Below are 13,356 nucleotides of genomic sequence, written 5' to 3' on the forward strand. Positions count from 1 at the left end.
GAGTTCAGCCACAAAATCTGATCATTAGGGTTTTGGGAACTGGAAGTGAGTTATAATTTCAGTTTTCGTTAATTGAGCAGCCATCCAGTCTCAATCTTAATGATTACTATACAGGGCTAGAAATTAGTCAGTTAGCCAAATTAATAAACAAGGCATAGCTTTGGATTCTGTTCTGTTTTTGGAGTACACTGAAAATATAACGAGAGAGAATCTGAAAGGGAGAAAAGCCTATACCTTGATTGCCTTGAGACTAAGTGCTGAAAAAAGTGGATATATGAATTAATAAAATGAAGGAGTGGTGGCATTTGGGGGCAAATAAAGACCTAGCTTCAATGGCAAAATAGACAATCACATTAGCAGACACCACAATGGTAATTGCAGAGAAGATCTACCGATCAGTGGGCAAAAGTTTAAGGAGAAACATGATTTACCAAGTCTTCAAGTATCTCTCCTGAGATACTTGTTAATTACAGAAAGATCCCCCAGCCAGGCGCTCAGTAATAAGACCTGTCAGCATCACCATGTACATGATTTGGGTGCATTGAGGAAGACATGTCCTTTCTGGGGTTTTCTTGCCAAAAACGCACAGCCTCATTCTAATCATGAGAAAGATCGGACAGACCCAGGTTGAGGGGCCTTTGGCAAAATCATTAGCCAGTGCTCTTCAAAAATGCCACGGTCAGGTACCATGAGGAAAGCCTGAAAAATGTCAGAGGTCACAGGAGATGGGGCATGGTAACTAAATGTCACATGGGGTCCCAACTCAGATCCTGGAACAGAAGAAGGGACATTAGTGAGAAAACTGGTGAAATTCAAATATGGTCCTTTGTTTAGATAATGGTATCGTACCAAGGTTCATTTCCTGGTTTTGATCCTTGTACCGTGGTTATGTAAAATGCATTAGGGGTAGCTGGGTGAGGGATGGATGGGAACTATACTATTTCTACATCTTTTCTGTAATTCTAAACAGTTCAAAATTTAAAAGTTAAAAAAATGAGTGGTAATGCAGGGCTCTTTATATGCAAAAAAATACGTGACAAAATGTTAGTATGCTATGTGACAGAAATGTTAGTAATATGTGACAAAATATTATTAGCTTGAAAATGCAGTTTCACAAAAATCAGTCCAGTATTTGCTTAAAATCATTAAATTGCCCAGTGACTTTTGGAGTGGGTAATACCCACACCAAAGTCTCCTGAATTTTGCTCAGGAAAAATTCACATATTAAGTTGTGCTTGAAAATAGACTTCAGACCTGCTGTAGTTTTTCTGAAACCCTAACATTTCTATCAGTTCTTCCAATTCTCATGTCCTAACATGAGATGGTAGTAACGAAAATGATGGCACTAACTTCTGTTAATTGAGCCCCAGCATTTGTAGGCTTCATTACATACATCATCTCATTAACGTAACCCATGCCCTTGGGGGATGGAGACTCCACTCCCATCTTACAGATGAAGAAACTGAGCGAGAAGTAATCTCTTCCATTGAGTTACAGAACTGGAATATGAACGCAGTCTTCCTAACTCCAAAATCCACGGCTGTCCCCTCTCCTAGAAATTCACCTTTCCATACTATGGCTGAAGGTGCCTGGCAAATGTACAAGAACCTTGTGATAAACTAGCCCCACCAGTCCCATAACCATCCATCTCAAGGAAACTTTTTGCTTGAAGGGTGGTACAAGTCCTGTTTTCTCTTCTTGAAGGTAGACATACATTAAGTTTCCTCCGGATTGTATGGCTGTGAGCGGCACGGAACACCAGATGATCTGCTTAAACTGGTGGTACATACAATTAGAGGCTTGCTAGTATACTAAATGCCTTTTTCTCCTTTTAAACTTTGGACAGCTGCTAATTTGTACAGCTCTATTTAGAACTTTTTTTTAATGATCAAATAAATACAAATATTTTGTAGCACACAATCCCTGCTCTATTTTCAGCTAGCACAGGCACACGGATGTTTCACTAGATTTTAGGTACATGTTGATCTGATAATTGTTTGTGTATTAAAAGACAACTGGGTTTCCGATAAACAATCCATTTCCAAACCAGAGTTAAAAAGGGGAAACTTGAGTGTTCTCAGGCTGCTGGCAAGCCCGCCAGCTACAAAGCCCTTCCTGCCCCAAGCTTATCTGAAGTCCTGGGGCTGACCCTGAGAGCTGACGGTGGGATCCAGGAAGAAATGGGTGCTTCTCTGGGGTCCTCTTCAGGCTGAAACAGGCCAGTCTGATTGAAACTCTCTGTGGTTGCAGTCTGAATTGATTGGGTCCATCAAGGGCCCAGGCTGACCTCGCAAACAGTTAAGCCACATTTATGTGCACAAGCCTTCATTTTCATAGGCAATCAAGAATGATTTGTTACAAATGTATTAATTTGGGGCTGGTAAAAATTCTGTTTCCTAGAGCTCCAGATTTCACATTGAAGAATAATAGGTAGCTCCTATTCAAGGCACTCTTCAGAACTTAGAAGAGTAGAAATGTTTTGCAGCAGCAACGTTTGTTTTAACTTGTTTTTTTTCCCCCCAGATTCCCTTGGCACAGGGGGTGGGAGAAAGGGGATGAGGGGGTGTCAGTTGACTGTACTGAGGTTGCTAAGAAGTTTTATGTACTTCTTGAGATAGACAGATTTGGGTCAGAGCTAATAAAAGCAATAAAGAAAGTGATTTTCTGCTGCCATACATTTTGAATCGATCAGCAAGGCAGTTTTACTGTCTTGTTAAGGTTTTGTCGTTTTCAAAGGGTCTGGCTTTCAGAATCAGACTTGGGTAAACATTTTGCCCTTCTGGCACTGAGAAGTGTAGTTGACCCAGGAGGATCTGTGCACCGATGTTTAATTTGATGCCAGAACCTCCCTCTGACCAGTTGCAGAACTTCACAAACAGAGCACACACTGCTTCCAGGGGCGGGGGAGGCGAGGTTGAGCGATGTGCCGATATCATATGTGAGAGACACTGACTTGGAAGGTGTTGCCAAAGACTGATGAACCATGAGCTGTCACCACTCCAGAAAGTCAAGTGGAAATTTTTGCAATTACTTGGCACACCTGCGTGAATAGTCACTTTAAGCCTGTGGGAGAGAGAAGGAAACCTTCTGTTTTTCTTTCTTCGTTTTTTTTTTTTGTGTGTCAATTCCTTAACTTTCTTCATCTGGAGACAAATTCACGGAACTGAGAACCAAATATCTAGGAAGATACAAATGTAACATTAAAAGGAGGTAATGATTTCATGTATAAAAAGGATTTATAGGAATAAAGTAATCCAAATTGTGCTAAGGTGTAAGAAAATAAAAATAAATCAGTCTCTGAAACAAGGAGATCCACGTTCCTGTTACCATGTTCCTGGCAGGCCCAGGCAAAGGCTATTTGTGTGTGTTTCTGTGTGTTAGGACCTCAGTGGGAAGTTGACAATCTCTTGGATTTGGGAATGCACCAGGAATTTGATTTTATCTTAGGTGTGTCTCTTATGATGAGGTAAACAGAGGGGGCCTGATTCGAGAGGGTAGACAAAGGCCTGGAACTCAGCTGATTACGTGCCAAGGTTAGGAGAGGAACCAGCTTTACAGACAGTGATCTATCAGGAGAAGTGGTGGAAACCCAGGCCCTTGGAAAATCTAAATAAAGGGTAGACCAGATGTTACAAAGAACACTGGACTGTTCTTTAGTAATCATGAGTCAAGCAATGCTTGCTACTTTCATGGACCAGAAGAGAATGTGATGAAATCCAGCTGTTCGTGAGATTTTAGAGTTAGAAGGGACTTTCGAGATTAATGTAGTTCCGAAATTCTCAGTTGAAGAAGCTAAATCCCACAGTCCTTGTGGGATTCGGAGCTTGTTGCTAGACGGGCCCTGGTGATATTTCAGCCCCACAAAACTCATCTCCACTCCAGCTCTTCCAGAGGGAGACGACACTCCTTCCACTCTTGCAAGCTGACACCGTATGGCCAACGGAGGCAGTACATGTTGCTTCTCGTTGTTAGCTTTTCTACATCACCCAAATGTACGCTCATTGGAAAAAAAACGCTATTTACTTACAGAGTCACTTAAAGCAAAAACATGAAAGCTATCCACCTGCTTTAACATAGACGTTTGTCTTGTTTGATTCTTGGGACCACCTGGGGTGATAGATAATATTGTCCCCATCTAGGGACAGATCAGAACTCAGAAGGGTTGTTGGGTGACATGTCCAGAGCCTTTTGGCTAGTGAGCAGTGGAGCATCTGATTATAAGCCCACTTCTGTGATATGGGAAAGAGCATTTTCTTTCTGGGGATCTCAGCTTGCAGAGATCAAGCAGGGTGGTTTCGGGTGGAGGTTGGAGGCAGTTCCTCCATCTGCATGGTAGACCCCTGAGTGGTTCCCTGGGGTGCACAACATTCCTTTGAAGTTTGGGGTGGGGTGTGCAGTGAGGGACAGTAGATGGAGAGGGGATGTAGGGGAGGTGGGTAGTTTAGACAGAGCCCTCCAGCCATAACCCCTCCTGAACATTCACGTCACTGGTTTTGATTTTCAGAAATCATGAGGTCCAATGGATTTTGTTTAGCAAACACAGAAACAATAGTCATTGACCACAACATACCCAACGGAAAGGACAAACATCTGGATGTGGACGCCACGGAACATCTGTAAGTACCCTGGTTTTGAATATCCACGTTTTAGAGGACACCGTTGGCCGGTGGTCATCACTCGGAGATGGATTTACACGTGGGAGGAAATACCTGTGGTCAGAAGCCCTGAGTGCCCCAACCCCCACCATATCTGAATATTTACTTTAAATGTTTGCCATTTCTAGAGTACAGTGAGGCCTGGATTTTTAAACCCTGTGGGGGCAAAGCTTTGACGACAAGTGGCTAGCTGTGAAGGGGGGCCTGTAGGGAAAATTGGGAGCTTCTGGGTCTGGTTTCTACCGGACTCCAGAGGGAGAATCTTTTATTTTTCCCCCTTTTCTCAGAGGAGGTGGTGCTGGTGTTAGCAGCTGTTTTTATTTTTTTATGCTGTCTTCATCAGGTTTTGATGGTTTGGAGAATTGGCACCTTTCTCCATGGACAGGAACAGTTTGAATTCCATAGGAATTGCCCCCTAAAGGTTGGCTAAAACCCAGTTCTAAAAATAGTCTAGGTCCAGTGCTATTTCAGGGAGAACCTTGGACACTTTTTGCAGTTTCCCTTCTTTTTATCCGGGCATTGAATCTTTTTTGTTGCTTCTCCTCAGGCCCCAACCAAGACCTCCTAAAACAGAAATTCAGGGGCTGGGGCCCAGTTATCTGTGTTTTAACAATCCAAGGGGTGATATTTTTTTTTTTTTTTTTTTTAACCAACTTCCCTCGGGGGGATCTTGACATTTGTGGGCTCTGGCCAAGGGGTAGGTCCCTCCTCCAGGCTCCATGGCCTGGCCTCCTGGGGTGGGGACAGAGTCACATAGTTGCCTTCAGCCACCTCAGGTTACCTGCTTGGGGTTCTCCGTGCAGCCACTAGGCTCAGAGCCTGAACCAGCCATGGGGAAAGAGCCATAGACGCCCCATCTTCTCTGTGGCCTCCACTGCTGGTACGGATTTCCAGTCTTAGTGAGCACCCTGAGAAAGTGCTGGCCTCACTGTGCCCCTCAGCCAATCAGAGTGGAGCTCGTCTAGGCCATGTCCTTGGCTGGTTATCGGGGCGCAGGGTCCCCAGGCTCCCACGAAGGCAGTCCTGGCGCGGCTTCTGTAGACTGTCGAGCGGGGCCCCGGGAGGAAGAAGCCGGAGTGCACAAGCCTGTGTCTTCAAAAGGGAGGAAATCCTGCTTCCCCATGGGGCGGTCGCCAAAGCTGCAGATGTGAATGTGGAGTGGTGGCCCAGGAGCTGGCAGAGAGATGGCCGCCCTCAAGTGCAGGAGCAGTGCGGCTGGGGACCCCCCCCCCCCCCCGAAGCCTCCATGGACGCACCAGCACCCGCACCCCCCTGGACCCACGGGCTCCGGAAGGAAACGCCGCCCCGGTGTGTTTCCTCGCCTCCTTGTCGACCCTTCGCCTGCACGCTGAGGACGGGAAGCGCTGGGAGCTGCCTCCGGCTCAGCACTTCTCATCGTGAGTCTCGGCAGATGGTGCGAGAATCCTTCAGGAAGAGGCAGCCTGAGAAGGGCGCGTGCGCAGAGGGACAGGTTGCTGGTCCCCGGGACGGCCGTGGCTCTTCACCTGCTTTGCCGTGACGCTGCAGTGGTGCGTGCAGCGATTGTTTTTCAAGGTCAGGAGTCGTGTGCATAGCGTGTCCCTATGTCGGCGTCCTCTGGGCTAACGCAGCACCACTGTGTAGTTCCCGGACTGATGTTTATCACCTCGATGAAGGGAAGGAGAGGGATCCTCGGCTCTGTGGGATGAGGAGTTAGTTACTGGCTAGTGTTCATCCGGGCAGAGAAGTTGATGGAAAGCCCCTTCCTCATCTCCAGTTGCTGCCGGGTCCTGGCACCGGCCAGACTTATTCCTCAGGGACCCCTCTCTGTCTCGGGGAGGTCTCTGTGCTCTGGAACGAGACCAGGTTTAAGAAGGAAGTTCAGTGATGAATAGTTTTCAGCCAAAAAGAGACATGCCGAGTGAAAGCAGAGGGCGACCATGTGACTTTCCCAGCTGTGGGCTTTGCCTGGGTGAGGCATGTGGCCACCTGCTCGGGAGACCTGGCTGGCTGTGGGGAGAGCACCAGAAATTTCCCTCTGAGATTCCTGGGAGGTGACTTGGAAGGAGCATTTGCAAACCCACGCTCAGGTTTGCAAACAGGACCTCTGTTTCTGCAGAGACGTCTCTCCAGCTGCTCAGTGGGGCGAGTTCTGTCTCTGGGGAATCTTCTTTCCTAATACCCCAGGGGTGTTGGGTGGATGGGAAGGGAAGGTCATGGAGAGCCGAGGCCTGAGTAACTGGAAGCGTCACCTCCAGGGCGCTGGGAGGGACTGACTGGCCCCTACTCTGTGAATTCACGTTCGTCAGGCCTGCAGGCAGTTCCACCCCATCTCCTGGTGGAGCCCTCCGTGTGGTCAGCGTGTGCCTCTGTGGGACTAGATTTGCAGGATGCTCCCTGCTCATTCAACTCTCTTGGTTATCTGAGGAGTGGCCTGGCCCCTGGGAAATCCCTGTGGGGCTGGGACATGTTGGCCACCCTGGCCTTGTCCTCCCACGATGAGAGCTGGGGTCTTTGGGTGCCTGCGGGATGCCCGGACGCATAGTTCCAGAACATTCCAGCTCCCCTCCGTCCTCCCGCTTCCCGGGCGCTGAGGCCCTCTCTGAGGCTGTGGGGCAGGGGAGGAGACTGAGCGGGGCGGCATCTTCGAGCCTTTCCCACTGTCTCTGTGTTCCCCCTATTTGCGCCTGACTTGGGTTTGGGGGAAGAGATCAGATGGACTGAGAAGCAGGTGGAGTGTCACCTGTCCCTGGAGGATGACCGGTGGGCTCTGTCCGCAGAACAGCCTTAGCTTGAGAGCCAGGGAGTGGGGAGGAAGCCGCCAGCCCAAAGGGAGGGACCCACATCTACACCCCATGCTTCTCCTGGTGGAATCAAGGAAAGTCCTAGCTGGGCTTTTCTAGTCAAACTTGGTAAAACTGTGATCACCTTGTTTTGCACTCTTAATTTGGACTCTGGAGAAAGCCTGCTTGCAGTCCAGTGTCTGCACCCAGCTGAGTTCCAGCCCAGTGTGCCCACTGTACAGGGCTGGATCCACACCTCTGCCCCCAAAGACCCCTCCCAAGTGCTTCCCCCTGGGTCTGTTGATGCACATCAGAGACCAGTTCCCGGGCGATTTGGAGCTCAGGTGGAAAATAACTGCCTGGTCACCCAGAGCTTTCTGGATAGAGTCGAGCGTGTCTCCCCGTGTCCCACCAGCTGGGCTCCCAGCGACCCTTCCCGTGCTCCGTGAGGGCTGAGGGAAGGGAAGCCTGCCTGCGCCCAGCTGCCTCTCCCACGCCCTGAGGACAGTGGAGGAAGTACACACAGCATCTCTCCTGGTCCCTCCCAGAAGCAGAACAGCCTCTCTGTGCTTTGTGCTCTGTTAGGGACGGTTTAAAATTGGGAGTCTTGTCCTTCTGGCTCCAGAGGAGTGGTTTCGGCTCACAGGGGTTTCAGTGCCGGAAAGTTGCTTACATCACCTCTGATTCTGGAACATTGTCTTCCCTTATATTTTCCTGTCTCTGCCCTCCCCATCGTCTCCCACGTGCACTTCCTATGTGTGAACCCACATCCTTCAGGGCCCAGGAAACTGCCGACCGGGTGCAGCTCCCCACCGGAAGGAAGCCTCCCTCGCCAGCTCCCCTGCCCCCGGCAGGCCTGTGGCTCGCCTCGGATGTCAGGTTGCAGGGCCCAGGACGCGGCGGACGCGGCAGGCTCCTGCCCCAGAGGACGGCGAGGCAGAGATCAAACTCTGTAAGGGCAAGTGGGAACTCGCGAAGGAAGGCCCCGGGCAGACCCGTTGAATGAATGACTCTGGGTAGTTGTCCTAAGTCAGCCAGACCCAGAAACTGAAACAGTCTCTGGAGCAGGATCCGCGTCGACAAATTCATCCACCGTGAAGGTTCTTTCCGCATTTTCCAAACAGGCCCTGGGAAAGGCCGCTTATCCACTGGCCCAGTGAGGGCTATGCCTTCTGCAGGACATCGTGGAAAGTCTCTCCCTGTGGTTTTGGGGTTGGTCCCTGTTCCGGTTTGCAAATGCTACCATTTTGCAAAATACCAGAAATGGATTGGCTTTTATAAAGGGGATTTATTAGGTTACAGATTTACAGTTCTAAGGCCATAAAAGTGTCCAAATGAATGCATCAACAAGAGGATACAATCCTTCACTGAAGGAAGGCTGATGGCATCTGGAACACCTCTTTCAGCCGGGAAGGCACGTAGCTGGCATCTGCTGGTCCCTTGCTCCTGGGTTGTGTTTCAAAATCACTTTCTCCAGAATGTCTCTGGGCTTGTCTTTCTCAGCTTTTTCAGCTCCTGTGCATCTAAGTGTCGGGTTCCTCTCTTAGCTTCTCTGGAGCAAACTCTGGGCTAGCATCTCCAAATGTTTCCAGACATCTCAAAGCATCAGGAAGCATCTCTCCAAAAGTCTCTCTCAGCTGCTCTGAGCTCCTTCTGTCTGTGAGCTCTCTTATAGGACTCCAGTGATTTAATTAAGACCCACTCTGAATAAGCGGGGCCATATCTCCATGGAAATAATTTAATCAATTGTTTCCCCCCAATCAACAGACTAATCAGTCTCCCCCACAAGATTGCATTAAAGAATATGGCTTTTGGGGGAACATAATATATCCAAAACAGCACAGTCCCTAAAACTTCTCCTTCCAGTTGAGCTGCTGCCCCTTCTCGCCCCCACCTTAGCCGGGGGTTGGCGGATGGGCCCTCACCTCTGTTCTTTGTAATTTCAGGTTCGAGAACGGCAGCGAGTTTACCTCAGAGCTGGAGGACGGCGAAGACCCTGAGGCTTACGTCACCAACCTGTCTTATTACCACCTGGTCCCCTTTGAGACGGACATCTTGGACTGAGCCTCTCCTCGAGCTGCTCGCCACCTCAGTCCACTTCCTGCCGACTTTTCTGATATTCTCCGCGCTGGACTTCAAGTGCTGGAAGCTGGTCCTGCAGCCACACATCCGAGATGCTGCTTGCGGTGGCCCCTGAGTGGTGGGCCTGCTCTCTCCCAGCACCCCTGGGGTGTACGTGCCACTGGGGACCAGAGGCAAAGAGGGCAGAGCGTCTTGCAAGTGGATGGCTTGTTAGCAGTGTCTAGAAAAGTCTCCAGCACCCAGGATCCCACTGAATCCTGAGGGGTCCTTTCTCTCTCCTCTGAGTACCCCCAGCCTGTTTCCTTGTTTCCAGGGGATCTGCTACCCTTGCTGGGTTTGTGAGACAACAGCGAATGCCTGTGGGAACATCTACACTGCAAGAGCAGGGCTGCACCGGCTTTCCCCCTTCCTTCTCTTGTGATCGCTTCCTTGGGAGGAGGGCTCCCCTTCGTCAAGTGACCTGGGGCCACCCGCCCTCCTCCCCAATTCCTTCGTTCAGCAAACGCACAAAACATTTCAAGTGAGATTCTGACAAATTGCCAAATTCTGGGCGACAGCCAGGGGGTGTTAAGGGACCCGGGATATCCTTAGAACCTGGGTATGTGGCTTTCATTTTTGTTTTCCATCTTTTATCTGGATACTGTGGGTTTTTTTGTGTTTGCCTAAAGGATTGTTTGCAGAAGACTAAGAAACCCATGGGGAATACTGTCTACGGGGAGAGAGGAAAATGACTGATGATGAGGTAGCCATCTCAGCTCGGACTTTGAGAGGTTGTGGTTCTCTTCACGAGTGTGGACCAAAAAGAAAAGAACCCCTTCCTCGTCAGCCCTCCAGGTTGGGGAACCGAGCTCGGCAACACAGCCCAGCCTCGGATGTTCACACCTGCTCTGTTTACCAAGCATTTAATGAAGCCACTGCCATAATCTGAAAGGGACGGAATCCAGAAAATAACTTACCATCTCCCATCGCCTACTGGGCAAGGCCTGGGTTCTGTGTGCTTACTTTCTCACAGCGTCTACTAATGACCAACATTTGCTAATGTAAATACTAGTAAATTATTGAGAATCCTAATTCTTTTACACAGTCTGTTTTTTAATCTATTTTAATTAAATAAAATCTATTACTCCACTCATATCTATTTAAGAGGATTGTGTCTAAAAATATGGTTCCTTTTCTCCAGGGAAGGGGTGGAAACCAGATGCCTGCCCCTCATGGCCGGCCCCAAGCCCTCTTCTCACCACATTATTTTTTTCGAGGAAATGTGTTATGTTCTCACCCTAGGGAATGATCCGTCCCCATAGAAAAATGAACAAACACTGTGTTTGCGCTAAGGGTGTTCTCCTTCTACATTTTCCTCTCTGGCAGCCACAGGAAACACCTCTTCTTTTATCCGGCTACCCCGTGCAAAGAATTTCCGCTGACTCTGCGTTCCCCTTTTGCTTTCCAGCTGTGTTCAGTTTAATGCACCCTGCTTTCAGATAGACCATTAGGTGGCTGACGGGGTCGAGCAGTTGCCTTTCTCTCTTGAAAAGTGTAATTCAGTTGAGGTTCAATACAATCAATGTGTGCCATGAATTATCATCTGACTTTGAATTACTGGTTCATGGATTATCCTTGTTCACGTACCACATCTATCAGTCACTGGGATAGCTACTTCCTCCACCACCTTTTTTTTTGGACTGTTATTTCCCCATCAAGACCCAAGGTCACCTCCCTAAGCCCCAGTCTTGGCTTTCACTCGGTAAGCTGCAGCTCTTCCCAATCAGGACACAGTCAGGTCTCCCATTTAGGGGGCATATGTGTGGATATTTGTTTTCCTGCTAAACATATCAGAGGACTCTCTGGCTTCCTTTTTTTTTTTCCTGGAAAAAACGTGGCCTTCTAAATCCATTCTTCGTGTTCTCCCATGTGAAAGAGACATAACTACAGATAACTATTTCTTTAAGTGCAACGATCTATGATAACCAGCCTCAGCGTGGAGAAGGCAATTAGGCATGGTGGGGACTGCGGCAAATGGTGAGCTCACACACTGCACACTGTCATCCTTTCTCCTCGTTTCTCAATAGAAGCTAGAAAACGGGGGGGGGGGGGGGGGTTGGGGGTTGGTGAAATATCCCTCCCAAAAAGCAAAAAACACAGCAACAAGAAACTTGACCAAGTAAAAGCATCAGGAATTTTCAGCCTCCCCTCTAGACATGATTCCAAGAATTCCCCACCTGGGAGCTCAGCTTTACGTGTGAATTTTGCACCATTGCCCACACATTCCTCCAGTCAGCTTTAGAACAACCTGCTTTTCTCTTGTGCACCCTGCAGCCTCATCCCTCTCACAATCCTTGGTACTAACAATTGTGAAGACTGCTCCGGGGCACATTAGATAGGCTCCTGGGAAATGGTGTGAAATTAAAAACATTTTTTTCTTGGTCAATCAAATCTTTTTAAGTCACCCTAAAGGCAGTTTCGTATTTGCCTATTTGGAAGGAATCTTTAGCAAATGCTGATTATAAGCAGAGGAAGCTTCCCCTCTGTCTGTTTTGTAAATTAGTGCTGGTTTTCACGTAGGTGGCTGACTACGAGTAAAAACACACCATGTGAACAATAACTGGCTCCGCTCCCCTGACACTTCTTACCAGGGTGGTACAAGCTCTGGGACTCGCCCTCATTGTGAGCTCATCAATAAACATAACAGTTCTCATGGATATAACATTTATTAATAGAAATATATGCAAGGGATGTTGGCTGCCAAAAGGCCCCGAGTGATGTATTCTAACCTTCCCAGTTTTAGATCCAGGAAGTAGAACACATACTTGGCCTTCATTTAAGAGAACATTCTGTCAAATGATGAGCATTTTTATTGCAGCTATGCTATTGTAAGCTCCTGGAGGACCGTGTTGATCTCTAGGCTCATGCTAATCCCCATGAGTCTGCTGAGGTTTCTGAATTGATCCCCAGCTGGGGACACAGGGAAAACCAAAACTGAGGCAATGTTTGTATGCAAGAAAAGCTTTCTGACAGAGACAAGGCCCCATAAAGGTCTAGATATTATTTTTTCTTATTTGAATGGGTAATGTATTTATGCGGTGCTAACATCAGAATGACTTAAATGGTTTTCAGCAGAAAGTCTCATTCCCACTGGTATCCACTTAGTGTGGATCCCTCCAATATTTTCTATGCAAATAGCAAATAAATAGCATATACTTTTTTAGATGATAACTAAAAGAATTCCTCTGGATCTTTATATAACTTAGGCTTTGTGGTCAATGTGTCTTGAAGATATGTATGTGTTTGTGTGTATGTGTATGTGTGAAGGGTGTGTGTATATATATATGACTTTATATATATATTCGTATATATATGGCACTTTAGGCATTCTGCTCATACTTGATAAGCTTTGTTTCTAATCAGACAGTGAATGAATAAAGGACTGGCTGATGTGTGGCATATTATATCTTTTTTTTTTTTTTCTTTTAATCCTTAACTGCAAAATCTTGGGTATGCTTGATTTTATTAGAGTTCTGAGCAAAGCATTAGAATTTCTATTTTCACCTCTGTCTGTTTTGATGGGGGTGAAGGAAGGGGATAGTGGGAAGCAGGAGATAGTGGTGAGTTTGCCACAAGCTAGAGAGGCTCTTGGTCTTACAGATAATGTTTTGGTTTGCTAAAACAGCCAGAATGCAGTATACCAGAAATGGGTTGGCTTTCAAGGGGGATTTATTAGGTTGCAAATTTACAGTTCTAAGGCCATGAAAATGTCCAAATTAAGGCATCAAGAGGAAGATATCTTCTCTGAGGAAAGGCTGCTGGCATCCAGGGCTCCTCTGTCACATGGGAAGGCACATGGTGATGTCCACTGGTCCTTC

At 47.7% G+C, this 13,356-nt stretch overlaps 1 protein-coding gene and 1 pseudogene across 1 annotated transcript in view; one reads left to right on the plus strand and one right to left on the minus strand.

The window, feature by feature from the left end:
• PXDC1 (PX domain containing 1) overlaps nucleotides 1-10,631 on the plus strand; it is a 34,361-nt gene extending 23,730 nt beyond the window's left edge. The window contains exons 4-5 of the mRNA XM_037843000.1: nucleotides 4,505-4,616; nucleotides 9,364-10,631. Of these exons, the coding sequence (XP_037698928.1) occupies nucleotides 4,505-4,616; nucleotides 9,364-9,481 (230 nt within the window). The 3' untranslated portion in view covers nucleotides 9,482-10,631. The remainder of the gene's footprint in view (nucleotides 1-4,504; nucleotides 4,617-9,363) is intronic.
• An 890-nt stretch (nucleotides 10,632-11,521) lies between these two features.
• LOC119540852 overlaps nucleotides 11,522-13,356 on the minus strand; it is a 40,543-nt pseudogene continuing 38,708 nt past the window's right edge.

Source organism: Choloepus didactylus, chromosome 7 (assembly GCF_015220235.1).
Source record: "Choloepus didactylus isolate mChoDid1 chromosome 7, mChoDid1.pri, whole genome shotgun sequence".
NCBI classification, from domain to species: Eukaryota; Metazoa; Chordata; class Mammalia; order Pilosa; family Megalonychidae; genus Choloepus; species Choloepus didactylus.